General features: G+C 40.5%; 2 protein-coding genes across 3 annotated transcripts in view; one reads left to right on the top strand and one right to left on the bottom strand.

Annotated features, from left to right (window-relative positions):
- Positions 1-18: 18 nt before the first annotated feature.
- On the bottom strand, positions 19-8,690 carry NSMCE4A (NSE4 homolog A, SMC5-SMC6 complex component). Of its 2 annotated transcripts, XM_033066652.1 has the most exons (11): positions 8,131-8,690; positions 6,911-6,991; positions 6,237-6,367; positions 5,080-5,228; positions 4,649-4,748; positions 3,324-3,414; positions 2,745-2,839; positions 1,971-2,019; positions 1,230-1,318; positions 608-699; positions 19-112 (listed from the first exon to the last, which is right to left on the bottom strand). In XM_033066652.1, exons 1-10 carry the CDS (start codon positions 8,315-8,317, stop codon positions 616-618), a joined length of 1,056 nt encoding a protein of 351 aa, XP_032922543.1. In that variant the 5' UTR covers positions 8,318-8,690; the 3' UTR covers positions 19-112; positions 608-615. The 2 variants fall into 2 exon arrangements, with proteins under 2 accessions (XP_032922543.1, XP_032922542.1); XM_033066651.2 differs by having other exon boundaries at positions 19-699.
- A 17,851-nt stretch (positions 8,691-26,541) lies between these two features.
- The window catches only part of TACC2 (transforming acidic coiled-coil containing protein 2), a 113,270-nt gene continuing 113,003 nt past the window's right edge, over positions 26,542-26,808 (top strand). Inside the window, exon 1 of the mRNA XM_033065537.2 lies at positions 26,542-26,605. Coding sequence (XP_032921428.1) covers positions 26,573-26,605 — 33 coding nt within the window. The 5' untranslated portion in view covers positions 26,542-26,572. The remainder of the gene's footprint in view (positions 26,606-26,808) is intronic.

Genomic DNA, 26,808 nt, shown 5'->3' with positions numbered 1-26,808 from the left:
AGCAGCTCAGATAAAGCATTGAGATGTTTCAGAAAAAATAAATTTAATTTTACAACATATACATATAAAACAATTGTTGAAACAAATGTTTTGAAGCATTTTTTTAAGGCACCTAAAGAGAAGAAAAAAAACAGAAAACAGTAAGACAATATGCATTAAGATGCGGAACTGACCAAATAACTGGGACAGTAAGGACTTCAGTCCTATCATTGGAACAATTTTATGGAAGCAGACAAGAAGACAGCCTGGTTCCCTCTAAGTCCTTCTTCAGAACTACTTTATTAACAAAATCAGCTGTCAGGAAGTAAAGAAACAGAAAAACTAAGTTGTGATTCTTTCCAACACTGCATTCTGAGTATGAAGTCCCAAAAAATAACTCATCACTTAAGTGACCATCAAAGTCAAAAATAAAGGGCTTTTTTCCCAGTTATTGCATACAAGGCCAGATTACATTTTGTTTCATGAAGAGGACAAGAACACAGCAGTTCCAGATGTTACAGTCACCCTGCTTACAGTCCTTCTGCATTTTTAAGTCACACATAGTTTCCCTGAAGTTCTCCCATGTGCATAAGGAGCTTACTGAGTTTGATTTGTGAAAAGAACTTACTTGAATATTTACTCTGTCTCCATTTCCTCTTCAGTGCTCTGAGGAAGAGGGGTAATCATGGCTTCTCTTATCTGAAATGTTTCTATGATCTCCTGGTTAGGGATGACAGCAGCATGTCAGTCAGCAGAGCTGAACTATTTCAATTTAATTATCACCAAACAAGTAATAAAGTTTCTGATACTAAAGCACTATTTCAAATTACTACATTTTTCCTGCACTTTCTGAGTGAGGGACAAAGGAGAAAAGTCCTATGTGTACTCAAAACTACTTTTTGTCTAAGATTTATTATAAACAGTGAGGAGAACTAATCCAGAGACAAGTATTGTACGTAAGGAAACAGATTCCATATTTACCTAGGCCTTGTATAAAACAGTGAAGTCAGTGCACAGCTGAAAAGCACTTAGACTGACCAAGCTTCAGGAATCAAAGATGGAATTGCCACCCCAATTCTGAGTTTTCTTGCAGCTACAAACATCCCTTAGATCTGTGATTGTTCTGGCATCCCTGAGGTCCAATGCAGACACACAGAACACATGCCCTCCCCAGAGCAGCTAACAGCACAGCTCTCAGAGGTTTCAATAAAAAAGAACTGATCCAAAGCATGAAGTGCTCTCTGTGGTACCTGCCATTCTTTCTGGTCCAGACTTAAGACCACCTGGTTGCGTGCTCCAGCTCTGCTGTCCTCCTCTCCCCCGCTGGGTTTCAGAGGCTCTGATCAAAACGCAGCATTGTCAGCATTTACACTTGTAATTTCCACCAGAACACAAAAGCTCCACAAAAATCAAATCAATCCTACATGTTCCACCCAGTTAGGCTCTATCAGCAGCCTGTCCCATGCACTGCTTGAGATACTTCCTTAGTCTCACATCTTAGAAATTTAGGAACTTTTTTCAGAAGGACCCAAGTATTTCATTCCTTACAAAATCCCACCAAAGTCCTAACCCCACTCATATCCCAAGGGAATGAAAGCTAACCTCATATGAAGAATGGCCATCTCCCTTCCAACTGTTCTGAAGCTGCAGCAGTTCCCAACTCTGAGACAAGAGAGCTCTCACAGCCAAAAATACGTTTTTTCAGCCAAGTGTAACAATATTCATGTACTTATTAGCAAAACTGTAACTTGAGAGGTAATAACCTTTGATTTCTATTAACAGAATTAATTTGTATAAATCAGCATAATGGTCTTTTTCCATACACTGATATTTGAAAAGACTCAATCCTTTCAGCTGCTCCTAAATCTCTTCATGCCTTCAATTACATTCACTGCATATCCCCAGTTCAAAATATGCCTAAACCTTTGTGAATGTGTAACAAGTAATGTTGTTACAAAAAACAATTAGAATATTTTAAAGGTGTATTTTACCTATTATTGGCAATCCATCTTCATCCAACCTTATTTTTGCAAGACCATCCTAAAAAACAGTGGGATTTAGAGTTTCATAACTTAAAGCTTTCCAGTTAGGATAATGCACTGAAATTTCATATTTTCACTTATTACATAGTCATGAATAGGTACATACATCTTCATTGGCATGCTACATAAGAAAAAGCTAATTTAATACAGCACTTATGCATAAAGAAGGCAGCCCATATAGCACAGTGTGTGTTGGATTATAAAAGTTTTGCTTTCTTAAAAACATTATTATTCTCTAAATATACTTGAACTAATCCTTCATAATAACATTTCTCTTCAATATGAAACCTGAATTAGTCAGTTTTTGTCTTATCCAGAATTAATTTTTCTTATTGCATTGACTAAGCATAGTTTTGAAGTGCAAATCCAGGGATTCAAAAATAAAAGTTTGCACTAACACAGTTTTCTACAGCCTCAGTAACTCTTCTATACTTTCTGAGAACTTTTCTACATCTAAAATGTGAGCCAGAATCAGTTTTTGAAAAACATTTTGACTGCAAAAATATCACTACTGTTTTGTTGCATACAATAAAAAATTAGGTCAGTCAATTCTGTTTCCTTTTTTATTCAATTACCAAAATATCCAAAACTGTTTGCAGAAAATAAATTAGTATTCCTCATATTTAAATCCTAATTCTTCAATATTGAAGCTGGAAGAACAAGAGGTCAGTATTTCTAGGTAATTCTAGTATGTAAAATAGATTTCAAGATGTCATGCCTTACCCTGATAAGGAAGGACACATGAAACATGTTTTCCACAGTGCGTGAGAACGAGTTCGGATCAATCACAAAATCAAAGAAGGAAATGGGTGTATTAGCTGGGGATGCAAAAATGGCTTTGTTAAATCAATCAAACAAACAGGTGGTATACACAGAGCTAACAGATGTAAACACAAACTTCAGAGAGCCAGTACACCTTCCAAAAGCTAAAGGGATGGTTTTCAATTTAGTTACAATGCTAAATTCCCAGCTGCCTGCAAAACCAAATGTTCTATGAAGTAATTTTTCTATAAAGTATTATTTTCTTCCATCTTCTCCCCCACACAGATCCATATATTTGACTGTTTGACTGCCATCTACAAGTGGCAGGCTTTAATCAGGAGAGAGGATTTACATTTACTTTGCAGTCAAACAGCAACTGATTAGTGCTCATAAAAAATATATAGTTGGTATATGTGCTTCACCAAAGATTTCTGCTTGCAGACTTGACCTCATATTGTCCCTGCAGTTTTACCACTCCCAACTATAGAAGACAGAAAAAATACATTTTCTCCAGTTAATGCTTAATTTATTCATACTTACGATCATTTTCAAAATGAGTCTGCAGTATCCCCAAGATCCTCTCTACTTCTTTTTCTGTAGCTTCTTGATGAGACTCCTCCATTTTTTTTAACTGGGAAAAAGAAACAGAGATTCACCTCAAATAACTGGTGTTCAATTACCAGAATATGCAAAGGGCCTCTTTTGAACATGTAACATAAAAGTTGAGTTTTTCTCCCTATATGCAACATAACAAACACACTTATGCAAACATGAGACAACTCTGAAGAGTTTTAGGTTTTAACTCCCATCTTACAATACCAATCTGAAAGGCCATGGTTTGTATGTTTTGAGCCTGTGTACAGGTGTATACTTACTTTTCAACAGTGCTATAATCTGTGAGTTTAATAAAGATGATAACTTATAAGCAAGCCACAAACCCTCCAGCTCCCCTTCTTCCCAGTACAAACTATAACAAATCCTTTCTCTCACTATTTGGATTGAGCAGGCTGCCTTTTAAAAGGCAATAATCAGCCATTTGCCTCTGTATCTTGGCATTATCACAGCCTCAGCTTCCCTGTAACAACATGAATTATATTTGCAGTTTCAGATGTAAGTCTCAGTGTTCCCAGACTTTTGCTTTTCTGCCAGTAAACGACACAAAGAATAAGGAAACAAAGCACAAAAGCAGAGGTTAGGTCAGCTAATTAGCCAGCTGCCATTAACCACATTTCAGTGTAAATGCCACACCCTCTTAGACACTTTTTGAAGGAAAGTGGAAACCACGCTAATGTAGTTTCTTTTTTGTTTCCTTTCAAAGCAACAGGCAACAGAACAAGAAAGCTCATAACTTGAAAAATCAGTTTGTAAGCTCTATTTCTGAACAGAAAATTGGTCTATAAATCCTATTTCCTTTCACTCAGTGAAATACTGCAATCCACACAAAACAAATCAAGAAGACTAATAATGGAGTCTGAATCCTTTAGCAGAAGCTCAGAAGGAAAGGGGCTGCTGTGTGTGTCTCCAACTCCACTGGATGGCTGTGGAGCAACCAAGGATTGTTGACAATAACAACCAAGGAGTGCTGGCAATCACACACTGTGAGAAACAACAGGATATAGCTGGAGAAAGAGCTATATGGAGGTTGGGCAGCACTTTTCTGGGACAAACGTCCTTGTTCTGGCTCCTGGAGATAAGCACAGCACAAACATCTGTGGATCTTGGGTGCTCCCTTCCCCTTAAGGGTGGGATGTCACAAATACTACACAGTTTATAATTACAAAACCCAAAACAAACTAGAACACTTAGAAGTCATTTGTAAGAACTATGCCAGAACAAATGGTTAATAAAGATAACACTTTCCAAACCTGAGCAGGCATTGCCCGTTCTGCTTTTCCTCTGCTAGCTTTCTTCTGCCTCTCAATCCGTTGCTTTGGTACAGGAGGTTCAGACTTGAAAGATCCCATCCTAACCAAAACACAAAGAACACATACATGCAAATCTGGTTTACACTGTATGCTCAGGAATCTTTATTCTGAGCAGTGATCTCCTCAAGAAAGTGCAAAGCGATGACTGATACCTAAAGATAAAACTTCATCACATTAAGAGGTTTCTGTGAAAAACCAGCCTAAAAGTTGTTCCAGCACATTGGCAGCCTCACACCTTGTCAACACTCTGTTGTGACTTCACATTAAACTCAATTCAAGCCAGGGCATCAAAGATAAGAATCAGTTAAGGCTGTCCAGTTAAGAATATTACCTCGAGGTGCAGTGCACACTATTTCCTTGAGGACACTTACATGTAGTGAAAAGTAGGTGCTCTCCTGAAGTACTTGAGTGCTTCTCCTCCTACTGTCTTCCAGGCATCACTAGGTAAAAATACACCTGAGCCATCCTCAGAGTCATCAGTTTCTTCTACTTCTGTGCGATTTACACCCATAAAAGTCAGCTAAAAAAGAAAAAAAAGCTGCAATACAAAAACACTCAGAGGTAGGTACATTCATGGTGAAACACTGTAGTGTGGTATTTGCCTCATAAATTAATATTTGATACCAGTGCCTAAGAACTTTGACTTCCCTGAGGACACCACAAAAACAGATAAACACTCAAATTCACCCTTGTGCTCAGCAACCAATGAAAGCCATAGATAAACAAAACTGCTTCGATTCCAACACATTTTCAGTGATGTATGAAGCAGCAGAACATTACTTATATTGCACTCCAGAGCTCAGATGTCTCACAGTTTTTGAGCACCACACACTCACAGGAAGCCCAACCCCTCAAATATCATAGAACTTATGTGGCCTATCCCTGCATCCACAGTCCACATTAACCCAGGAAAAAATTTAAATAGAATTTCTTGGTTTTTATAAACTTGAGCAAACACTCAAGATTCCTTATTGATCTGGTTTAACATAAGGGAGCATTTTCAAGGAGCAAAAAAGCCAACAGCCTGCTTAAAAGCTGTTCTGACCTGACTCTTCCCCCCAGTCACAGCACAAAGAGGCAAACTATCCAACCTGAAAGCATTCAAGTGTCCCAAAGTCTCATTTCATGTCAGTGACACAGGGCCTCAAGAACTCTATCCAAAAACACAGAAACCAGTGGACAGGATACAGAAACTACTTAGCTACTGAGAAACTACAGAAGAGTGACTGAAAAAAGAGCAGAAGACCTTAAGAGCACAAACTGAACCGTGATAAAATAGTAGCAGTGCAATAATGGGGGAGGTGTCTGCATTTTAAGTCAGATTTCCCCCTACTGCATGTGCTTAATATGGAGTTTAAGACAATTAACAACAGGAACCAGAAAGTTTATCAAATTAATTCATAGGAAGAGCATTAAATTCCAGCAGAACTGCAGTGTACTGCCTGACAATCTGAGGCTTTATGGCTCTGTAACAAACAGGGCAAGCCCTCCACTAGAAATATTGGGAAATTCAGAGCCTGGAACTTACCAAGTCTTCTTCAAATGCTGTTGAGTCAAATGCTGACATCTCTGAGTGTAACTCATTGGCCTTCTCCTTTCCTATATTGGATGCTATAACAAGGAACTGGGCATCCAGTGCAGCCTCTCGTGCACGGCAAACTGTTACAGAAAAGATTTTGTGGTGATTAATATGAAATTGCCACAAATAAAATTATCAGATTCAGCATAGGGACTATCCTGGCTTTGGTGCTTTGTAAATCCTTTATTGCAATGACCTCTAACACACTTACATAATCTTTATAATAATATTAGCATTTAAGAAAAGGAAAGAATGACAAACCATGGAAGAGTAAACATGCTCTTGAACAACAAATGCATTTTTATCAACATGTTTTCCGCCTTTCCAAGTGAAATGAACTCCTCTACAGTGATATCTTTTATGTGTATTACTGAGATACATTGCTCCAGTGAAGCAAAAAAAGCAAGGAGTTATTTCTGAGAGTTAATAAACTGTAATGACATTTATTTTCTCACATCAACTTACTCAACCAACCTTCAACTTAACCTATCTATTTCAAGTTATATAAAAATTCTGATTAAGTACTTGGCTCTTCAGCCTCACTCTAGTTCCCTTTTTTTTGTAAGGCATCATCGCCTCACGCTTGGCCAAACATCAATTAAAGACAACAGAATTTGTTTTACCTCCATCAAAAAGTCTATTGGCTTCTTCCAAAGCTTCTGTTAGTCTGTTGCTTTTAGAATTCAGCATAGCCTCTCGATTTTCTGTGGGGAAAGACAAAAGGGAAATCCTGAATTACTTAAACATAGAAGCGCTGAGAAACACTGTGCTTGTCTGATGCTGATTGGACCCACCAAAGCTCCATCACTCCTCCTCAACTGGGCCAAGGAGAGAAAATGGAACAAAAAGCTCATGGGTCTAGATAAAGGAGATAACTCACCAGTTATCTTACAGGGAAAACAGGCTCAGCTTGGGAAAATTAGTAGAATTTCCATGAAAGAAACAAACCAGCCCCTAAAACTGTAAGCTTAGTCACTCCTATAAACAGGCTGGATCACCCATAAACTGCACTGTAGCCTCTTGTAAAACAACTGCACAAATTTATCAAGTATTCACAAACTAACTAATTGCACCTGTTGCTGAACTTGGCAGTGCTACTCACATAACCACGGCCGCATTTCTGTGAGGAAAAAGCACTCAAAACAGCACATAGGAGAAGGACTTACACACCTGTCTGGAGAGATGCTAAAACCTACACAGCATTTTTTAGAACGCCAAAGAATAATTTTCTGGTCCCGGCACACAATGATACCTGCAGTTTCAAACTAAAGCTCAGACACCAAAATTAATTTCGCTGCATCTCCAGGTCTAAAGCTGATGGTTCCCCTGCACCAACGTGGGCACCACATGTGTGTTAGTGCAGCTAAACCCCTCTTAACCTCGCTCTCCCAGGGGATGCAGGCGAGGGGCTTTCCTCAGGATGAGGGGAATGGCCTCACGCTGAAGGAGACAATGTTTGATATCAGGAAGAAATTCTTCCCCATGAAGGAGGTGAGGCCCTGGCACAGGTTGCCCAGAGAAGCTGCCCCATCCTTGAAGTGTCCAAGGCCAGGCTGGACATGGCTCGGAGCAAGTCGGCACAGTGGAAGGTGTCACGGCTGGAACGAGGATTACCCGTAAGGTCCCTTCCAACCAATCCATGCCTTTGCGATCCAGTGCTTCCTGGGAGTCGAATTTCGATCGAAGCACAAACCCAAAGCATCGGCAGCCCGAGTTCCAGGAGCGCTCCCTCAGCTCCTGGGAGCCCACACGGCCAGGACCGGCCCTCAGCCCCGCGTCCCCCCGGCCCAGCCCGGACCCCACGGCACCCGCAGCCCCGGCGCTCCCCCCGCCAGCTCCTTACGCTGCACGGTGGAGATGAGCTCCCGATACTGGCTGCGGATCATCCTGTTGTGCTCCCTGTCGTCGCCCTCGTCGATGTTGAGCTGCCGGAGCCTCTCGCCCGCCGTCTCCGCCGTGTCCTCCTGGGCGTGTGGCGGGCGCGAGCGGCGGCCCCGCGAGGCCGGCGAGGACTCGCCGCTGTGCGACATGGCGGGCACGCGGCCGCTGTCACCCAGAACCGCCGGACGCGGCCGGGACGACCCTGCCTCACCTCCGTGCCGGCCTTCCCGGGATGCAAGCACCGAGCCGAGCCTGCGCACTCCGCCTCAGAGGATCTTCCTGGAGGGCTCTGCGGGCACCGCCGGTGGTCGTGGAGCCGCTGCGCTCTGACCGTGATCTTCCATATTAGCGCTGCTTTGCGCCCCGGTTCTGCCGGCAGCGCCGCCTGTTCCACAGCAGGGCCTTTCTGACCCGCCGCAGCGGTGGTTACCGCGCTCTCAGCGTTCCTTTCGCATTTACTTCCTTCCTCGTTCGCAGGCCAGCCGCGGGCCGGGCCGTGAGCGGCGGCGGGCGGTGCGCGGAGCCCGGCGCGGGCGGGGCCGCCCAGGCCGCTCCGCTGAGAGCGCGGCTCCGGCGCCGCCTCCGGAGGGCGCTGCGGGCGCGGAGACCGCGGGGCGTGAGGGGAGAGGGGGGGAGAGGCGGCATCTGAGGGGACCGAGGGGAAAGGAGAGGGAAAGGAGGGGGAAAGGAGCGCTACGGGCGCGGAGACCGCGGGGTGTGAGGGGAGAGGCGGGGACGGGCGGCATCTGAGGGGACCAGGGGGAAAGGAAGGGGAAAGGGGCGCTGCGCTTTCCCAGCGCCTCCGGTGCGTGCGCTAGTCACTGAGGGATCGGTGCTCTGGCAAATGAAATAAGTTATAGGGCCGTAGGATGGTTTGGGTTGGAAGGGACTTTAAAGACCGTCTAGTTAAAATCGCGGAATCATCAGGGTTGGGAGGGACCTTCAAGATCATCCAGTCCAGCTGTCTGCCCAGCACTGTCACTGTAAGCCCTAAACCACATCACCCAGCTCCTCCTGAGCACCTGAGTGGCTCCACCGCCCCCCTGGGAACCTATTCTAATACCTAAGTACCTAAACAGTGAGGAAAAAATACTCTGATATCTAATCTGAATGTCCCCTGTCTCATCTTAAAGCCATTTACTCTGGTGGTGTCATTGCAGGCACAGCAGGGACCAGCTCCTCTGAGTCGGCGATGTGGACAGCGATGGAGCCCCCTGAGCATCCTTTCCTTGGCACTAAAAACCCCCAGCTCCCTCAAAAGAGTTCTCTGGAAACTCTCAAGGTCCTGTTAATAGTGAAGGGTCCAACACTGAATGTACCACTTGAGGTGTGGCCTCACCAATGGGAGAACAGGAGGTTGATAACTTTTCCTGCAAAATATAAATCATAACACTTAGCCCTTCATTGTTGATGAATACTATTATGTTGTTCTAATTGTTGTGCTGGGGGGTTTAAGGTATTTTTGGGAGTATTGTCTTAAACATCTTCATAGATCTGCTTGAGTCAGTATATAGACATGAATCTACTTCAATTTCCCCAAGCCAGTACTTCAGCTGGACTCCAAACTGCAACTATACACAAGTTATCTTTCAAAATATATATTTAAAATATGTAATAGTACAGTTGAGCATTAATAAATTATATTTAAACTCTTGAACAATTTTCTATTCTTTGTAGACTTGTACAGTGCTTAATTTGCATTGCAAATTCAATATGAGTAATTCACTTTCGGATGGTGACACAGAAAGGCTCAAGAGGATCCAGACAAGACTGGGGCCATTGTACACTGCAGTACACAAATGCATGGTAAAAAATATTCAGGATGCAAATACAGGCTTAGCAACTGTGAGTTACAATTATTGACTGTCATCTCACTGTGCTTCATAGGAACTCAACATTCCACAATAGTGCAAGACGTTTTTGTTTTGAGAGTTCTGCATTGTCCAGACGATCAGGTCTCTGCTTTCCTAGCTATTATTGTGTATCTATGTCAATTGTTACTGTCAACTGTTGCAATGGTAAGTGAAGAAAATCTCCTACGTGCTGTTGGCTGCAAGATTTTCCAGTTGTCTTTACACACCAAGACTGGTTTTTGTCTGATGTTCATTCAGTTCTCATATATGCATATACATAAAACCTTGTTCTCATTGAAGTGAGAAGACTCACATAGAGGAATCCTAAAATAAACATTTCAGATCTAATAAGAGAGTTTCACTGTGTGCAGGTTTCACCATTCCCTCTTTTGCTCCTCTCAGGGTGCAGAAATTAATTTAGAGTTTCTGGCATTTAGCAGCAGACCTCCAACTGAATTCTAACTCCTAACATTGTACAATTTTATATACCATGATCATACAGGTACTGCGTTTGAGCAAGAAAAAGTCAGTTTCCATTGTCACCAAATACAGAGCAATAATGCGATTTTTTATGGTGCCAAGCAGTGAAGTACAAGAGGGATTCACAGTGCATCTCAGCTTGAGAATTGCCCAGCACACCAGTGCTCTTATCTAGAGCCCTTGAAGTGTGGATCTACCACTGTTTCATTTACTATCAAATCTAATCACTTGTCCAGTTCTGGAAATTGGCCTCCTGATGTGAATGTTCCTGATTTGCTAGCAGATGTTTCCAGGCATTAATGGAAAAAGATTTGTCTTTAAATGAGACCTTTTAGTCACTGCCCAGGAGTGTTGCTTATGATTTTAAAGCATGAACCTTTTTGCATTTCCCTTGATTACACCAAAATAAATGCTTCTGTTCAGGATGAAGGGATAAAGCAAGAAATTAGTTGTCTAAAAACATGGCAACACAGGATCTGTTTCTCAGTGATGGCTGTTCCTGATATAAAGTCAATCCTGCTATCTGAAATGGGGCTTGGACTAATTGAAAACATCAGAAATAAAACATATGAGATATTTGGCATTCAGCTGCCAGCTCTGCAAGCAAACACAGATGAGAGGAAACTCTTTTAATGAGTGCAGCTAATTTAAAAAGTTGTTTTAGTAATGCAGAAGTATGAATTAGTATGCTTGGTTCTTGCAGCAACTTTTATTTCTGTATTTACAAATAATCCTGTGGGAGGTGAAAATCTGGAACCAGATATTCCCTCAGCAGTGTGGGTTAGGTTACAGCCAGCACATCACCATATTCATTGTGCCAGTCTAAGATGGTATTTTCAGAGGAATATGAAAGAAAAATTATTTATAGAACTATGAAAAAACCAGGCTCAGTTTGGTGGAATGTCAAGGGAAAAATCCTGGTAGGATCAAACCATCACTGGCATCAGAAATGATTTCTTTTTAAGGATTTGGAAGGTTTCATTAAGTGAAAGACTGACACCAACAACAACATGTGGAAGTCACATTGCTGGAGGCCAAAATGCTGAAAACCTTCCACTTTTTCCCTACAATCAAAGAGCAATGTAGAAAAATAAAATAAAATAAAATAAAATAAAATAAAATAAAATAAAATAAAATAAAATATAAAATAAAATAAAATAAAATAAAATCTTTGCAAGAAGGAGTAAGAAATATATGTTCATATATCAATGGAGCCTCAGAGTGGAGAATAGCCAGAACAGCTGCAGCCTTGGTGGTCCATCCAGCATGTCTTGAATGGAGGAATAAACAAATTAAAAGCAAATGCGAAACAATGTCAGATTTTTGCAAAAGCAGAAAGCTGATTCATGTTCTAAAGATTTGTGCACGTATTTTGCATAACTTCATGGCAATTTTTTGGACATAAAAATTTTAATATGCTAATCATTTCTGTATTCACAGAAAATTCTTTTTTTTTTTTTTATAGCAGTTTCTAGAAATTCTCACCTCTTAGATTTTGCCAATACCATGCAAACAACTGACTGAAACCTAAGCACTTCTGTGACAGGTTTAATCCTGTCCCAGCAATCATTTCTTCATCTCTTGTGCTGATGTGCATATATTTATGTTTATGTGTCTAAAAGCCTATAACTCACAACCTATTAGGAAAGCAATGGTTTTTTCCTTTCTGGAACAGTGTATTCCAAGGGAGGATTTTCCAAAAGTACCATGTAAGTGAAAACATGCTCTGCTTAAAAGACATTTCTGTGATTGGCGCGGGTTTCTATTGCAGTGACGTGTGCTTTGGGGGTTTAGGGGTGACACAGCTCTCTGCTGAAGTGGCATGGCTTGGTTCCCTGAAAGGCTCCCACGTGTGACACTCCAGCTCCAACCACTCCACCCAAACCAGTGGCTGAAAGCTCCAGCTCATCCATGTGGGAAGAGGCAAAGCTGCCTTCCCTCTTTTCTGCCCATGTGGGCAAGAGAAAACTGAGCACAGGCACAGGGATGAAGAATGCAACAGAGGCAGAAGACTTCTTTCTCCTCTCCATCCTGCCAGGTAATCTGCCAGCATTCCTAGGCTTTGAATGTTTATCCTGAGCTGCAGAAGGCATTCCTTAGGAAATATGCAGAGCACTGGTTTTCCTAAGGCACTCACTTTCAGCAGCGTTGTTATTTACATTTGTCACGTGCAAAATGGATCCATTTCCCAACCTTTGCTTGGGAGGTCAGGTGAAAGGGACAGCCTGATACTTGGGAGTTACAGTCCTGGAGTGAAAAGCCAGAGGGTAAAATTGCAGTTCCCTTGGTTTAACATGGAACTTGTCTCCCTGCTTTAGGGAATCCATATCCCAACAACAACAACGATGGTGCCAACGTGCTGCACCAGTGTACAGGACCTGTCCCGTGTCATTCCCATCTAGCAACTGAGAATTCCTGTAAGAACTGATGTGTCATAGCCCCACAGCTCCCTGGGTCAGATTCCTTACACTTCATAGCTCTCCAGCATAGTGTTCTCAAACATCAGCCAATTCACATTAATAGAACACTTTCATGTGATCCAGGGAGAAAGGGGATCCACACACCAGCTAGGAGGGAAGGAGTGCAGAAGGTTATAAAACTCAGGGACAGAGTGGTGCATTTTCATTTTTGGTCTAGAGGAAAATTGGGTAAGTAATTTTTTATTAGTTCTTTAAATTTAAAATTGTCTAGACTCAAAACAGTTTACTAATTATGCTTTAGAATTACAAAAAGGCAAAGGGAGTGTCTGACAAATAAAAGATTTTTTTTTTCTCTGTACCAGAAAAAAAGAGTGTCTCCTTTGAGGTTCTGTAGTTTCATGATCTCTTGTATAACTTGTTTTACAATCCCATACCCTATATAGTGTGTCTACAGGATGATGTCTTGTTTAGTCAGTATCTCTCTAAGACCAAGAGACTGATCATTAAATGTGCATGTCCTAAAATAGCTGTTTTAAAAACAAGTTACAACATTACAGACTGTCATAACTATTTGCAAATGCTGGAGTTGTTAAATGTGGCTCTCTTCCACTTGTTCTTTTCTTTTTTTTTTTTTTTTTTTTTTTTAAGAAACAGTTCTAAGGGTTTGTGTCACAAAGTATTGCTTCTTGTTTTGAAGTTGCCATGTAACAAGAAGAATGTGTGTTTGTCATGCAGAATTTCAGGGATGAAATGAACTGGCTGCTCACTAGACAGATTATGCAGATGTTTGATGATGTTCTTAAGTGGGAACTGTCTACAATGTTTTGTCTTTCATGCACAGCAAAGTTTGTTTCAGACTGTAAAGCACAACACTGAGCAGTTGAAGATACAATATTGCCTCTGGTGACCCAAAACTTACAGATCTTCAGGTAGTTTAAGTCACTTCCCATCTTACACACTAGGAGAACCAATTATATCAAAATAAGATTAGCAAAATTTTGATTGTTACTGTTTTTAACATTGATGACATGATACTGAAATCTGTTGTCAACGTGTAAATCCATGGCCACTTCAGTTATTTCTGGATTTTATTATTTAACGGGGTTTATATTATTATTTCTGGATTTTATTATTTAACAGGGTTTATATTATCATAATGTTTTGGAAACTGCAAGTTTAAAAAAATGGGTTTATCTTCAGCCAAAACTGACGATCTTATTGACAGGCACAGGGTGACAATGGCAGGCATGCTTCTATCTGTATTATACAGCAGATATTTCCCACAAAATATGATCTTACCTTAAAAACAGAGTATTTATAGCTTGAGTTTTGTCCTTGTGATTCAACTATTCAGGATCAAGCTCCTAATTGCCTAGGAAAAGACTTTTTCCCCTTTACACAGTCCAGAAGATGGATTAGAAACCCACAGTATACATACAAGAGTTAAAAAAATAATTCCATCCCTTCATGTCAAAATGTTTTCATTACAGATTGAAAGTTTAATTCAATGCTAATACATAAAATCTATAAATCTTGTTTTATAAGGATTTTGGACAGGAAAACGTGCTGGTAGTTGACCAGAAAAGTCAGATGTGCCTATGGGTGGATGATCTAATCCTCATTGCTTTAGTTTTAAGTAACCTGACATCTGCATCTCCATCTGCATCACACCCAGTCATTTTTCCATCTCTAAGGCACAGTCCAGTGACAATGACAGGCTTGGGTACCCTGGCCTGAGGAGATCACTTTGCACATGCAGGAATTACCTAGTTAGTGTTTTCATCAAGCATTTTAACTATCTGTGGGAAGCAACCTATGCTGGGGAAAAACCAATCTAAGCTGACCAAACTTACATTCTAGTTGGGGTTTTATCAGTAAAGTCCATAACAAGTCTGGAAAGAGAAACATTTTACCCTACTTCTATGATCTAGGCTTAATGCTAAATGAATGGCTTAAGTGCAGTTAATTGATTCCACATTTAATTGCAGAAACTAATGGTTTGAAGAGCTGCCCTGCTGACAGCCAGGATAAGTGTTGAGCCATCAGAGATTACAGTTTTTATTTTTCTAGACATAATCCCTTTTAAGTACTGTGTTCTAAAAATCACATGGTGAAACAAAGTTTGATTTTAGTTGTGTATGTTTTCTTTAGAAGCTCTTTAATGAAAATACAGCAGTTGGTCAAGATCCATATACAGAATGTACAAGCCTCAGCAAGCTTGACAAAATACTGAACTATATATTCTTGCCAAATTAAATTTGTCATTAAATGCTAGTTAGGACTTGACAGACTCATTTACTTCCCTGGTTTCCCAGCAAGAATAAGATCCAAGCAGCACTCTTTATTCCTGGTCAAACCCAAGTTTCAGCCAGCTCTGAGTCCTTGCAAATGGATTCAGATATTTATATTTATATTTATTTGCTTCATGTGTAAACAGTAGTGTGCTGTGGGAAGTTTTGTAGGACTTTAATGGGTCCATGCATAAATAAAAGGTAAGAATGATTTATTTTATTATCTAGATGAAGTCTGCTTTTCTGAGTATAAGTAATCAGAAAAGATTTGCTGGTTCATGGCAACCTGACTGGGTGAAACCAGCTTTTTCTTGCTACCAAAACATAATGTGATTAATATAGTGCTAATATTTTTGTTTTGTTATGAACAGCTGCCATATTTTCTACAGGAATATTTTAGAAGGGAATTGGACAAGTAGAATTGTGAGTAAAACAGCAGAATGATGAGATAATCTCCCTAGAAACAATGAAACAAACCAGGAAACTTTATCAGAGAACCAACACTATAGATGTTTCTGCAGAATAGATATGAGGAATTGACCAACTGAGATAAAGGAATTATTTGGTAAACATTATTTCAGAACATTTTGTCCCATTCCTCCAGCAGACCTGTTAAAAATACCTCTTTTGGGGAGATACTAAAATAGGGAAGGATTTGTTCCTCAGCTCTATTTTCTGTGATTCTGTGACATGTCAGCCAAACAGCACCATTTCTATGCACTCAAGGTTCACAAACCCTCCAAAAAACACAGAGAGGATCCTTCTACATCTTCTGTCACAGAGAGGATCCTTCTAGGTCTTCTGAAGCACAAACAATTTTTGATGTTGACAAGCTGACATTGTGAGCAACTCCTGGTTGAAGCCAGAAACAAAATTGCTGCTGTAAGGGAAGGGGTGGGAAGGTACAAAGAAGCTGTTCATGAGTATCAAAATCCCAGTTTTTACAGCACAGCTTCATAAATCTGCAGGTTTTGACCTTATCTGCCTAGGTTTTAGTGTGTGCTTTTAGCATGAATTCTCCAGCACTTCAGGGGGATATCTGTGCTCCATTGTGCAAAGCTGTGAGTTCTGACAGCAGTGTGATCTGTTGCCTTTATTGCTGTGCCTGTGTTTTATATCTGCAGCATATTGACACTATTGAAAATACAGTAATTATTAGGATCTGTGGAGATAAGTTGCATGCCTACTTTTTGCATTGCCTGTTACTCAGAGTTTCCATGCCACTTGCAACTGTAAGCTGAAAATGATACTTAACCACTTTCTTGATGAGAAAGACCTGATTTTAGCCACACTTTTGGAGCATCACACAGATTTATTGAACCCATATGAAAATCTCTGCATGATACGAGGGGCAGAAGGTTTAAATTCATGGTCTACATAAAGTGGGGTTTTTTTTCAGTTTGTTTGGTAGACTCTTAAATCACACAGTGCTCACACCAAGGGGTGAAATGTGTCAGGAGCACTAACTATGGAAATATTCTTGCATTCTGATCAATGAGCCTTAATATTTCTTAATTTTCCTATGTGCAATATTTAGTTCCTGCATGAAGATTCACCAGCCCAAAACAATATTTCAGTCAGGGCACTATTAAACCATTTCTACTGGTAAAAATATTTCAAGAGTTTCAGAAGTTATGCATTTTGTACTAATATATTGTAAAATCTCACAATATCATTTTGTGGCAAGTTCTGGTTTTACATATGAAATTTAAAGAGGTTTGAGTCAGAGAAAAATATTACTCCTTTCTAGATGCACAGGAGTCCACCAAGTAATCTTTTAAGAGTTTACTCAAACAAGAGGAAAAGACTCACATTTGGATACAGGAAAAAACCTAAATCTTTATCCACATGAACTTTAAACTGGGCAAGCAATTGTAGGCATTATTTTGTGGTCATTCCACTGACTTGAAATATTTAATATCCACATTTTGGTACTAGTGACTGACCATGCTGTCATGGTTTCCTGTTTAAAGTAGAAATTTTGTATATTCAGTGTTACAATCCCTGCTTCAAAGTGCCAGTGCATAATTATGTATAACAACTATTTTGTGAGCCTGGTCTCCAGGGAACCCTCCCCAAACCAAAACTGAGATTTGAGTTAAGGTACTGTAAAGCCTGCAACTAGCATATTCCTTAATGCTGATGAAATGCCAATGCAAAAATACACCTGTAAATTAAAAGTGAACTTCTGAAACTGGATATTGTTCATATTAGTGGAAAATGAGAAGGTGAATATAAATAGCGGAGACCCAGCTGGAGAAGGCAGTAAGTTATAAGAGTTTAAACCTGTCATTAGGTGAAGCTGATTAGGTTTAGGCCTGTCAGAAGGATGAAGAGTTGTGCCATCTGTAACAACAGAGCAGCTTAGGTAACTTTATCTGCACCAACCACCAGGGATCACCAGGACCACTTCCCACCAGCACAGGATTAGATCATCTTCTAAAAAAGCCACTGCCACAGAGGCAAACATCAAACCCAGTCTAGAGGGGGATAATGCAGTCCAGGCACCATTTGTTATCACCAGGTCATCATAAATACACAGGCTGGCTGTAATTGACTTCTCTCAATCTTGTTTTGCAATTCTGCCTAGTTGAATCAAAGGAATGGGGGGAAAATAGGTTTATAATTCACCTTAAACATGAATTCATTACATTAGTTTTAACATGGTAACAGGTATGAAACTATGGTAATGTCTGTAAGGAAGCATTCTTATTTTTATGCAATTATTATCCTTTGAGGGAAAGCACATAAAATTATTTTAGCCTTACTGTTGGGTTGTTTGGGTTTTATATATGATATCTTTGAGGATGATGTTACTCTGCACAAAATTGCTCTTGGCTGACTGTACAAATAAGCCTGAGGAAGGATTTTGGTCCTGATTGGCTTTGAAATGTGATGGAGTCTTTTTGTGCAGGGTTAGATCATACTTAGAAAAGTCTGTAATCTAGAGAATATTCCATGTAAAATATAATCTCCTCTTTTAGAACAGTAGTGCTAAATCAAACCAGTAATCATCTTCATTCTGTATCATTATTCTAAGGGCTGAACACCAGCAGTTCTTTCCTGCAAAGCCCAGGATTACACAACATATTAATGGCCTGATCACTCAACCCCCCCTGAGCCTCAATTTCTGCTTTTCTAAAATGTCAGCAGCATTCTCCTGCTTTTTGAATGGGTGAGGAACTTGCACAAGGAACCCAACCAAATGCTTACAGTACATCTAAGTGCTGTGTTTACTTAATCTAACCATTTTCGTGGTGCAGAGGACTGAAGAAACTCCATAAATTTAGTTTCAAAGTAAACATTTTTTATCCAAACTCGGGATTCTTTGTAAACAACTTATGAGCTCTATCTTGACTGCAATTTCAGGGGTCAGTGACTCAGTTCCCAGAGTTAGTCCTGCAAAAACCTAATACAGTTGCTTGGACTAGAATATGAAATCTAACCCCTGTCTGGCTATTAATGAGTTGTCTTGATGTGCAGCTCTCCTGAGAGATTTATTTTCACAGCCTGCTCTCACTACTGATAAAACACAGCATTTCTGGAGTAGGAGTATTGACAACTGTGAAATACCCAATAGCTGAGTTTTTATCTAATTTATTCTCACTCAGTGATCTAACAGCTATCATGAAATAATTAAGAACAGCTTCAGGCTAAATGGCCTCTAACTGAGGGTGAAGGATATAATCTGCATAAAAGATCTGCATTTATACATATGTAATATATGCATGTATATATATATATGTGTGTCTGTGTGGTACATGGTTGTGTCAGCAGAAAGAAAACCAATAAACATCCTCCCCTGAGCCCAAGGAGAGTCTCTGAGTGCTGGAGGCTTTCCAGGAGCCTGAGAACGAGTCCTGCTCTCCTGGGATGTTTGTGTGGGCATGGAGGGTGTGTGAGCACAAAGCCCAGGGAGCAGCTGCACCCTGCCAACCCTGACATGTCAACACACACCTCATGCCAGCAAAGGGGGGGATTAAATAGTGCTGCCATCCACAGAGAGGGAGAGACTGCTGCTGACAGCTGGTTCAGAGCTCACAGCTAAAGCAGAACAAGCAAAAGGAATCCCTTCCCCCTGAGCAGCTTTAGATCTGCCTCTTCCCTGCCCTGCCCATCCCTGTGGCTGCTCTGCTCTCCCTCCTATTTCCACTGAGCCTCTTGGAGAAAAAAGGGAATGCACGAACAGAGAAACAGGTAAACTCAGAAGGGAAAGCAAGAAAAAGATTTGAAGGAGGAAGGACTGAAAAGAGGCAAGAAATAATTCATCCTGTGATGCATTCTTCCCAAGCCCTACATGTGCCTCTAGACATGTTATGCCAACAGATCCCCACCTTGTTTCCTCCTGTGCCTCATGTAACTCAGATTTTTGTCTCTCTGAGCAGAGACTGGACACCAGAGCAGGTTCTAAAAATCCTCCCCTCACATCAGACCTCCCACCATTACTTCCAGAATATTGCCCCAAGTCAGAGAACATGTTCTGCCTGCCTCAGCTGTGAGATTTAGGAACAGAAATTCCTCACTTTGACTGAATGACTGTTGCATTTAGAGTGTGAAAACACCTGTAAACTTTGTCAAGTTGGCTGTGGGCCTGACTTATACAGTCATATATGTCTCATAATACAAGTGTTGGGGAGATTTTGCTCATAAATCATAATTAGCTGTTTGTAAAAGGCCAGCAGTAATAATAAGGAAATATTGTGCAGTCCTGCACAATGATAGGCACAGACTGACCAGGTGAGCTGTGTAGGTCAGCCTCCCCTATAGCTCCTGAGCCCTATTAGCTGGTGAGGGTGTTCAGAACTTAGACAGGAATCTGTGTCCAGCTCTCCATAGCTGGAATGTGCATGTGGACACAGAGAGAGAATCAGTGCCCAGAGCTCTGTGTTTCATCTGGATCCACAGCCTTCCCACTGGCTGAAGTGCTGCATATGGAATCTGGTGAAAAACTGCTGGTATAAATGTGGTTTGGAAAGAGAAATGTTCCAATACTTGGATATTCTTATTTGGATCATATATATTTTATGAAAGGCTTTTGGCATCACTTTTAAGGACTAAGCCCAATGCAGTACTTTGACATCTGCAACCAGTGCAGCAGAAGGGAATGTACGTGATCTGAAAACATTTAATGCTTAATGCACAAGGGAAAGATTATTGAGATCCACAGATGTAGGCATTGAGCACCATTTCAGGCACCCTGAGATGGCCATGATATCCTCATGGGACTATCAGATAAAACACAAAATTATCTGAGACCCCTGTCTTCCAGAGAGGCAGTTAAGGGATAAGTAGAATGCAACAGAATCAAACTTAAGATTCCCATAATCACTTTTATTTATTATTGAAACTGTATAGTATTAGGAAAGTTCTGTTAAGAGCTGAAATGATAGACTTTCTTTTTACAGCTGGGAAAATATTAATAGATAGAAAGTGAACCAAAATTATGTAGCACCCCTATATTTCCTTAGGAAGGGCACCTCCTGATGGAGGTTCCAACATTAACTCAAATCCCAGCAGAGTTTGGTTCCTGGAGCATGTTGAGGAAGCCAGTGTTGACATCCTAGTTCTGCCACTTGGCCCTGGGCAATTCCATTAATCTCCAAAGCAATATGTGCCTTCTTCTGCACTTCTGTGCCATAAAACATACCTTAAACATCTGAAGGATGCAGGAGTGCCCTGAATTTCCACATGGGGCTGATTAGAAGCAATGGAAGTATGTCATCAATTGGATTTTTCCAGGCCAGATTGTCATCCTTATTGAAAATTGGACAGAAGTGGAAAGAAAAAAATTTTAGCTTTCATAACCTGTTTTTTAAAACATGCTTTCATGTCTTAGTGGGGCACATCAGTCAAGGCTGGGCTGCATCCTCTGCTGCCCTCTGAATCTCAGTCCTACATGGGCTCAGTGATGAGATCTCCATAGGCAGCTTCTGGTTTTCTTGGGGGAAGGGCATGAAAACACTCCTTCACAACTCACAAAAATCCAGCTCAGCTTTCCGTTGCCAAGCGACATCACGGTTTTACAGCAGATCCAGCTGCTGATGTTACCAAGCAACGTCCTTCCCATCAAGTTGTGCACTTGAAAATCATTCCTTGTTTATTAATTCTCATGATGGGTTATGGTTTGCCCCCCAGATCTTGGGATTTGTTCCTCTAGAATTCGTGAGAAAGCAAAAGCCAAAGGACTGTCATAGGTCAGTCGTTCTTGCAGATCTCTGTGATATTGTTGGAATATGCAGAAATTGGGAATGGTTTTGCACTCTTACATCAAGATCAGAGAAAAGTAAAATTCTGAACTCCTCCTCTTTCTCTCCTATGGGAATAACTGCTGTGTAATAGTATGCTCAGTGCTTCAGCAGAGCTTTGCAATGCTTTATGTGTAACATCAATCATGTGAGAGCAAGGAGCATAAAACATTTTGTCTTAAATTGTCAGTATTTGTGCCATAAAGTAAAATGACTTCAAAATAAATTGTCTTCTACAAATACCTAAGGTAGCATGTCTTCAATACACGAGAAATTATCATATCTGTGTAGTGTAGTGGGATTACATTTGATCACTCATGACAAATTATTTGAATCTTACTGAAATACCTAACTTATTAACCCACTGCATAGCTTACCTTTAAGTCTGAGTTGTATTTTCCCCTAGTTTGAGTCTTCCAGTCCTCCTGGGTTAAATCCTGTTTTGATGAAGAAAGGACAATCTCTCTCTGGATGAGTCTGAAGTGTGGATGAGGAGCCACAGGGGAAATTCCAGCAAACAACAGTAAAGCAGCCTGATGTGAGTACTCCTTCCCCACCAGTTCTATCATGAAATCAAAGAGAATAAATAGAGACATCAGAGCAGGTGGAATTCCCTCAGAGCTGGTGGTTTACACTTCATACAGGAACAGAGCAGATCAGCCTCTGCAAAGGTGGGAACAGCTTGCAGTGAAGAAGGAATGCTTGGGACAGCTGGGATAGAAGTGAATTAGTGAATCCTAATTTAGACACAAGAATGGGTCAGAAAATGGACCCAGAGGGGCAATGGCAGTGCTGTCAGGGTCACTGCAGCCCCAGAGATCAGAGCTGTGGCTGTGTTGGTGTCACTGCCCTCTCACAGGGCTCACAGTTCTGCCACCAGTGCAGGATTGCCTGTGTGGCTTTGCAAACCTTACACAACTGAGCCAAACAGAGGGATTCTGCTGTGCATGCACACTGATAAAAAATCAGAAATCATCATCCACGGATTACTGAAGGTCATTTTCCCCAAAGTTTCTGCCAGACAATGGTTTTGCAAGGCAGCTTCTTCACTTTCACTTTGTGGCATTTTCTGGCCTTAGCTTAGAAATGGAATAGCCCCAAATGTGAGTTCAGTTTGTTTTGATGAGGAAATAATGCAGCTAGCAGAAGTGAGGATGTATTGCCAGCTCCCACAGGATCCCTGCTCTTAAATTCATGGCAGAGAGCCTAAACAAAAAAACTTGCATAATTTGTTGTCTGTAAGACAATCAATTGTGCAATGCCCACACTTTGTTTTTAAGGAAGAGCACACTAAAATTTTGAACTGATGAACTTCAGATGTACTGGATTCTGAACTGGGCTCTGGGGACCAGAGAATGCTGGATCACCAACCTCATTAAAAAAAAAAAAAAAAAAAAAAAAATATTTAAAAAGCAGGGTTGTTAATATATCCCTTGATCTTGCAACTGTGCATTCCAGCTCATCACAGGCTTTATGCTTCCAAGTCCAAGATTTTATGGAACAAAAGTCAGCAGACAACATATTGCTGCCCTATGAAATCCTGCCTTTTAGCCATGTCAGAAATGACTCTTCCATGCTGGATCCAGCAATGCTGAATTCAAATGCAATAAACCCACAGTGGACCATTCCTTTGGTTTGTGGCCCCAAGAAGCACCAGTGGTGTTTACAGAAACTCATTAATCCCTTGGAGTTGCCACTAATGATAAATACTCTGTCTTTGTGTTTCTGAGCACCCCTCTGTGGAAGCATTGCTGGAATGGACAATCAGAGTTAATAATAACAATTAGCTCGCCCATAAACCAGTACTTCTTGCAACATCACATTTCAAAGGGTTTTTGTCACGTCTCCACCCTTCAGGATGATTAAATGGGAAATGATTTCACCATAACCTGAACAGGCACATCAACATTTGCTAGCAGGTATTTCTGACTGCTTTCAAGGGTAATGGGAGAAAATGAAAGATGAGCTTAAACATAAACAAACCTGGACACAAAATGCAGAATAGATATTCCCCCAAATACTAATTTTCCCTTGAAAACAACACATGCATAACTCCAGTGTGTTATTGACACAGTTTCACTGCACCATTTTAGCAAGAAGCACTGCTTAGAAATGAGCCAAGAAACGGTAGAAGTGAGATAAATTTGACCCAAAAATGATGTTCTCTGGGGCTGGATTTGTAAAAACCATTAGTAGTGGATTTATGGCAGGCAGAGAGCCTTGGCAGCCTGGCAGGAGCAGGGGGAGGAGGTGTAACTTGTTTTCTTTCTCGCCTGGGGTGGAGGCAAGTTGGTTGTTGAGCAGGTTATGAAGGTGGGTCCCGGACAGAAAGCCTACATTTCATGAGTCTGAGGAGAAGTAGGAGGAAAATCAGGTGAAAACTGCTCAGGTGAAGATGGAAGGAATGGTTTGAAGAGGCTCTGAAAGCATCAGTGAAGCCAAAGGTGCCAGATAGATCTTGGAATGTAAGTGCAACATTAAACATCCTCTTGTTTGCTTTCAGGAGAGTTGTTCAGCTCTAAAGTCTCTGCAGGCTGAACAGACCAATTTGGTACCAGTGAGCTGCTTCTGAGATATGTAGTGTTCAAATAATTTCAATAATGACATTTAAATTGGGAAAGATACTATAAAAAGATGATGAATATTATCTTTTGGTTAACCTATGTTTATTTAATGGATGGATTTTCAGCATGTTTGTAATGTTTATTTGAAAGTCTATACACATGATAAAGGGCTTGTAGTTTGCAAAGTAATGATTGTGCATTGAATGATTTAGAAATAAGGTATGTAAAAAGGATTATAGTAACACTGTAATCCAAAACATTATCTTAGCACTCTGCAATGTAATTCACACTTTAATATTATTATAGTTTGTTTCATTTTTGGAGAATCTGAAATGTCTTTATTTCCTATTTATGACATTTATCTTCATTATTAAGCAGATGGTAATGTGAGAATTGTGTGAAAATTGTGAAATTTCATGCTCTAGGGAAAGAAAAGAGTGGGTAGACAATATGATATGATGTGTTAGTGGAGATTTTTGACAGCTGGCACTTCTGCTGTGCTCTTGTAATTTTCTACTTTGATTCCTGTGCATTTTAATTAAAAAAACCCTGTAAAGTATTGTTATCTTTCAACTCAGTATCAGAACTTTGGCCTCTATTAGCAGTTGCTGTCCTTAACAGCCAGTATGGCTGAGCTGGTGCAGAAATATTGTCAATATGTTATGCACTGGAGTGAATTTACTCTAAAATAAATGGGACAACATTATGGCATACACTGGTTAATCTATTGAAGAACTGGATGAGCAAAACCTGCATTTTTCACAATTGATCTACAGGACCCCACCCCAACTAACTAAATAACTCCATGGGGATTTGGGAGAGTTTCATTCATTCCCAGTTTATGTTATTACTGCTTGTGAGGGGAGCTCTGAATTCTCAGGTGTTTTCACATGATGTCTGTAGGGACAGAAAAAGATCTGGGAAAAGCTCAGCAGGTCAGGGGAACAGAAATGCCACAAAATTCACTCTTAAAGAATTGTGCTGGCTGTTGAGGGAAGCACACTGCTATTGTGGAGTTACTCTTTCCCTCCTGTGCATTTAAACCTCAGTCAGCAGCTCTATCAGTGTGAGAATGTTTTATTACATCAATATATACTTAAAATATTATAATCTTAATGTGTTGTCTTGGAACATTTCACTGGGCTGAGCCTGGGAAGATTTGTGTGTGTACATTACTCCATGATGGAGTACTTCATACTCGGGGAACAGTGATTTTGAGGAGGTTATATCCAGTCTTCAGCATAGCTCAGAACTGCTTTAAAACAATTTCAGAGCTGTTTAAAACAGGAGAGGATTTGGCAGCAATCTCAGCAGATAAAACCTCCCGTTGCCAATTAATCACTGAGAGTGCAGTCCTGGCCCCAGTGATTTCAACAGGAGCAAGTTCAAGCACTGCTGTATCCCCTGAAGACAATCAAGTTTAAACAGAACAGAGATTAAGAACACAACACCAAACTTCTCTCTCCCCAAGCCTCCTCTGAAGAAAAATAATATTTCAAGTTTAAAAAAATGTACTGTAGTAATAAGTAACAACATTCCTTAAAAGTTTGTATGGTTTCCTTGTGTTCAAAGTCCAATCTCCCTTTTACAGCCTAACTTTAATGGAGTTTTTCTTGACACATGCAGCAGACCAACCCCAAATTCTTTGAGAAAAAAACCTGAAGAGACTGTAATTTTCACCTATTCAGTACTACAAAAAAACACAGTGAATTTCAATGCATGAACCCCCCAAATAAAATGTCTAGGACAAAAATGTCTAGAAACGAATCTCTGGTTGGACTTTTACTATTGAATATCCATTTCAAAAAAACTATAGAAATGAACAATGCCTGGGGAGACAATTAACTCTAGAACTGCTCAGACATTTTTCTGAAATTAAATAATTAGAGCTGAACTAGTATAAAACCAGTAGTAATTATGGTAGACAGATCCTCTTAAGTCTAAAGAAGGTGTTTAGAGCACAACATTGTAACAGAATAATGCCTAAGAAAAGCAGGGAACAATGCCAATGATCAGGATAAAAAAATCAATTTACTCTTTCTCTGAGTGCATTGATTGAAAATTGCTTGTTACAGCAATAGTCAGGTTTAACACCATGGTTCTGACAATGTGAGCAGGCAGCTTGGTCCAGGAATGTCAAGAAATAAAAGTGGTTTGAATACAGTTTAAACTGTAAGGTTTTCCTATGGGCTGTCTGTCCAAAATTACTTTGGCAAGGAAAATGTCCTTCTGTTCAAATATCATGGGATAATCCAGAAAGAGAATAACAAAGCTGAGTTTCAAGGACTGTCTTACAGGAAGACAGCAGAAATATATTAGGAATTAAAAGCATTAGGAGTCCTTTTCTCCTAATTTATGGCTTAGAATCACTGTAAGACTGAATGTCAGGAGGGGCAGCTGACTGGGAGGCTGAGATGAGAGCCCTCCAACATTTCCAGGGCTTTTTGTTGTTTTATTTTGGTCTGGTTTTTTTACAGCATATTAAGAGCTTTTTCTTTTCTTCCAGTGATCTTTCTTTAATTGCTGTGTGATCCTGGACATCAGAGTCGGGATGGGCAATGAGAACAGCAGTGCAGAGAACGAGGTGAGTGTGACAAATAAATTGTTTTTCCTGCCTTCCTAGCCTAGAGCAAACCTTTCAGAAATTGCTTCCATGGGCCACCTACCCCATATTTATCTTCTGCTGCCCGTTACACTCATATTTAAGTGTCATCAATGGTAATTAAAGCAACTTGGTGTTTTTTTCCTTTGGCAGTGACAGTGCTCCCCAGCATCAGGGCACGGTTG

This window comes from Catharus ustulatus, chromosome 8, assembly GCF_009819885.2.
Source record: "Catharus ustulatus isolate bCatUst1 chromosome 8, bCatUst1.pri.v2, whole genome shotgun sequence".
Classification (NCBI taxonomy): domain Eukaryota; kingdom Metazoa; phylum Chordata; class Aves; order Passeriformes; family Turdidae; genus Catharus; species Catharus ustulatus.
The sequence above is the reverse complement of the archived record's forward strand: the minus strand, read 5'-3'. Positions and strand labels throughout refer to the sequence as shown.